The 4,665-nt window shown below is 37.9% G+C and overlaps 1 protein-coding gene across 1 annotated transcript; it reads right to left on the bottom strand.

The window, feature by feature from the left end:
- Positions 1 to 2,035: 2,035 nt before the first annotated feature.
- LOC131821633 (small ubiquitin-related modifier 1-like) lies at positions 2,036 to 3,163 on the bottom strand. The gene has a single exon (XM_059157855.1). The coding sequence runs from the start codon at positions 3,027 to 3,029 to the stop codon at positions 2,721 to 2,723; it is 309 nt and encodes a 102-aa protein (XP_059013838.1). The 5' UTR covers positions 3,030 to 3,163; the 3' UTR covers positions 2,036 to 2,720.
- Between the last annotated feature and the right edge of the window lie 1,502 nt (positions 3,164 to 4,665).

The raw sequence follows: 4,665 nt of genomic DNA, 5'->3' as shown, positions 1-4,665 counted from the left end.
AACAAGCAGACAAGAAGCAATCCAAACAGTTTATTTCCACATAACTGAGTAAAGTAACATCAGATTCTAAAATGTAGTCCTTCCCCACTCTCAGATGGTATGACCCAATCCAAGAAGTGACCACAAAGCCCTTGGATGTGATTTAATATGAATTGTGTCCCTACTTCATAAAATAGCATTTCATGATATTACAGGTTTTTATTGAAGGTTTTTTTTTCCCAAGTATTTTTTTTTGTAATAGTTAAAATGAACTATTTCCAGGCTCTTCTCCATGCAAAGCAGGAGAAATATAAAAGCTCTTTTTGATCTGGCGTCTTGTATTAATTTAAATTGAATCTTCACTATTTGAATTTATTGCAGCAGATGTCCTCAGCTACCCAATTATTTTAGCACAATTTGGCACATATATAATTTTTAAAGATCTTGTATCTAGGCGAAGCATTTAATTTCCTACCAAATTAATCCCTTTGGAACATTACTTTGGATGCCATGGTGATTAAAAAAAAGACTCTTTCATAACAGCAAGTTGCTCCAGTAAATACCCAGTACTCTGCACAAATGGAAGATCTGCATTTATTTCTTCTGTTATATATGCTGCAGGTTTTCTTATTACTAATTATGAACTCTTTCTCAGCTATTTTTAATAACCATGTATTCTGTGCCCTTTCCTTTCTAATTCTGGGTTTTTCTGTTCTCCTGTTCGAAGGAGATGACATGCTTTTCTTGACCCTAAAGTGGCAGTGAATGTGGATAAAAGCAGAATTCCTCAGCAATGTGGTCAGGAACAGGAGTGATAATGTTTAAGATTTTGCTTAGCTAAATGACCTATACCTCAATATGCATTTTTAGTAATTAATTAAAATAAGTTAATGTGTCCTAGTTACTATTGCCATGTAACAAGTCATTCTAAAACTTTTTAGAGTAAAGCAACCATTTTATTATGTGCACAGATCCTGTGGATTAGATACTTAGATATGGCATAGCAGAGATGGTTTGACTGTGATCCATGATGTCTGGGCCCTCAGCTGGTAGACTCAAAGACCAGGGATGACTTAATGGCTGAGAGCTATGAAAATCTGGTATTATTAAAAGTCTGGAAATTCAGCTGGGAATGTTGACTGAAACACCTGTATACAGCCTTTCTTGGTAATTTTGGTTTTAATACTATGGTGGGTAGTTTTTTGAGGTAAAACATCTTAGAGGAAGGCATGCCGAGATCAAGCATTCCAAGAGTGCCTGATAACAGAGTCTCAGAATTCACCTGTCATCATTCTTTCCAAATAGGTATAAGTTCAACCCAGAAGTCAGTCAAGATTCAAGGAGAAAAGACACAGACCCTAACTAATTAGAGAAGTTGGAATGATTTGTGGATATTTTAAAACCACAACAAATTTATCATCTAATAGAGTGATATATGATAGGTAATTATTTTCTGTATGCTTAAGATTGTTGTAGTCTATATATAACATTACACATCCCTCAACTGTTAGAGGATACCCATGGAAGTTCAGATAGAGTGCACAACAAAGTATTCACCATATATGTTATGCTCAACTTTGTTATTTTTTGTTTTTTACCTTAAAAATATTTTATTTTAATGAAACTGGTACAGACAATGTTCATTTAAAACCCCCTGGGTGGCTCGGTCAGTTAAGCATCTGCCTTTGGGTCAGGTCATGAGCTCAGAGTCCTGGGATGGAGCCGCATGTTACCATTGTCATCGTCATTGTCGTCAATGACATAGTCGTCGTCATTGACATTGTCATCGTTGTTGGGCTCCCTGTTCAGCAGGGAGTCTGCTTCTCCCTCTCCCTCTGCCCCCTTCCTCTGCTGTCCTCACTCTGCCCTCCTCCCTCTGCCCCTCTCCCTCTGCCCTCCTCTTCCTGCCTCTGCCATCTTCCCTCTGCCCCTCTCTCTGTCCCTCTCTCTGCCCCTCTCCCTCCTCCTTTTTTCCCTCCCTCTTATTCATAAGTGCACTCTCTCCCAAATAAATAAATAAAACCTTAAAAAAAAAGAAAAAAACATACCCCAGGCCAAAAAGTACAAATAAAACCCAAAAGAGCAATGTTATATTGAATACACTTCTGCATGAATAAGTTTATTAACTGCTAACGGAAATTTGGACTTTCCTGGGATCTTCTGATGAGACTTTTCTCTTTTATCTTAAACTGCTTTCTCCGTAGTGAAGCCATCTTTGGGGTTAATCATTATTCTCACCATTGCTGTTATCTCAGCTCCAGCCTGATAGTACTCGTATTTTGGTCCAGACACTCAAATTCTAAAAGTAGCTTCAAGTTAAGGAAAGATTGTTTTCCACAGTTCAGTTCTCTGAAAAACTTCCATCTCCCACTGAAAGTCATAGTCCACGAATGTAGCAGTAACATGTTAGAACTCTAGGGCCCATTAACGAGACATTTTTAACACTGGCATTGGTTCTTATTTATCAAAAGCATAAAATTGCACAGTCCTGGCCTCTCCATGTACCCGTGTAATTTCTTAAAAAGGAGGGCAATATATGAAGGAGGCTGAGGTTTGATCTCCAAAAATAGGACAATGAAAAAAAGTAATAGTGAAAAATGGTCAACAGAATTCAAATTATCAGATAGTTTAACAAGATGAGGTGCCAGTTTTCAATTCTATTTCGAACACCACATTAAAAATAACTATTTTTAAAAATAAAAAAGGATTGAGGGTAAAGGAAAAAAAGGTGAAAGGGATACCTAAATCATTGAATGACCCCCGTTTTGTTCCTGATAAACTTCAATTACATCATCTTCCTCCATTCCTAGCTCTTTGGCGGTGTGGTTGTCAGCAATTCTCTTACCATCAAACAGAAATCGAAGTGAGTGCATTGAAACTCCTTGTCTTTGACAGTAGCGTTCTTTGAGTTTTTTCATACGTGTTGTCATTTTCACTCTGAAATGTATCTCACTGCTATCCTGTCTGATGACTTTGAGTTTAATGTGTTCTTCTGGCTTCTTCTTGTCCACATCCTCATTTGAAGGGTTTGCCTCCAGGTCATCATCCATGGTGCAGTTGGCTTCACTCAGTGTCTCTACACGGGAGTAGTGGTAGCAGCAGCCTTGAGTAGGCAGAACCTCGCTCCGGGGATTTACAGGTCTGTTTCTCCCCTATGGCACGATGCTGTGACTGACTTGCTAGGTTCAGCTTTGAATTCTGCTTTAGAATTCTTGATCACGTGTCATAAATTTTCTTTATGATCCTTAGGGTTCTACAGACCTTAGTATGTCATTTGAATTTTGTAATAGCTCCAACTCAAGAGCAAGCTTACAATAATTAATAAGAAGAAGGGGATAAATGGAAGCATATAAATCAGCAGTATTAATGAACATCTCTTAGTCATCTGTCTCGGTTTGGGATCCCCAAAAATTAGACAGCAAGGAAAGGACCTTAGGGCATGTAATTTATTTGAGAGGTGATCCCAGGAAGGATAAGAAAGGAAAGTGAGAAAAGCCAGCAGAGTATATTAAGGTTAGGTGTTTGCTATGTTCCACTGGGGCTCAAGGTGCTGAGGACCCTCTGAGATAACATGGTAAACGTGCCTCAGAGTCATCTGTCTAGATGAATAAGAAGCAGGAACATCTTAACACCATTAATCATACCCATAGTTTGAGATATGGGACCAGGTGTATCAGGGATTCCGCAGTTACCCATTGTTTTTTCCCTTGCTGCCTAGAAAACTCTTAGAGAAGATCTGCCACTCAAGCTCTTGAGAGAGGGAATGGTCAGAGGGTGTGGGCATCATCTACCAAAGATCCCAGGTGATTTATTTGGGACAAGGGGACATGGGACTGAAGTATCTACATCTCTTCCATCTTGGTTTTTGTGTGTGTGTGATAATTACAATTTTATAAATGTATTACATTTATATAGTTTAACAAAAGCAAATAATCTGAAAGGCATACAAAAATACAAAGTGTAACTGCTTGTTCCACCTTTTCCCTCTCTTTATACTTTGTGCCTCTAGAGGCAGTCCCTTACAATTCATAACATTCTCTTATTTATCTCCATATTTCTAAATATGCATGTCGTGATTTATCCATCTTATAACTTGTGTATCATTTTCCTGTTACGGCCATTGAAAATTTAATTTTTTAAAAAAGATTTTATTTATTTATTTATTTATTCATTCATTCATGAGAGAGAGAGAGAGAGAGAGAGAGATAACATGCGTGAGTGGAGGAAAGAGGCAGAGGGAAAAGCAGACTCCGTGCTGAGCAGGGAACCTGATGCTGGGCTTGATCCGAGTCCTAAGCTCATGACCTGAGCTAAAGGCCATCCAGGTGCACCTGCCATTGAGAATGTAATGTTTCACCTTCCCTCACCTCCCTCCAATTTTCCCTCCTTTCCTTTTTCCAGTCTCATTATATCTCAATTTCGGGGTAACTCAATATTCATGTTATTTTGACATTACAAAAATTTTCCATTATTAAGACAAATAATATATAATGATAATGGATCCTTGCTTGTAAAACTTCTGATTATCCTACAGAAAAGTATTTTCATCTTTTATTTGCTTTTTAAAATGTATCTACTGGTAATCCTTTCCACATGTTCTATATGCTATGTAAAATGTATTTTAGCAATATCGTTCATGCAACATTTCTTTTTTCTTTATGGAGACATCTTCCCTGGTGACCTCTA

This window comes from Mustela lutreola, chromosome X (assembly GCF_030435805.1).
Source record: "Mustela lutreola isolate mMusLut2 chromosome X, mMusLut2.pri, whole genome shotgun sequence".
In the NCBI taxonomy this organism is placed as follows: Eukaryota; Metazoa; Chordata; class Mammalia; order Carnivora; family Mustelidae; genus Mustela; species Mustela lutreola.
This window is presented reverse-complemented; position numbering and strand designations above follow the sequence as displayed.

Excerpts from the sequence above, each read along its gene's own strand:
- LOC131821633 (XM_059157855.1), bottom strand. The coding sequence starts at position 3,029 with ATGGATGATGACCTGGAGGCAAACCCTTCAAATGAGGATGTGGACAAG.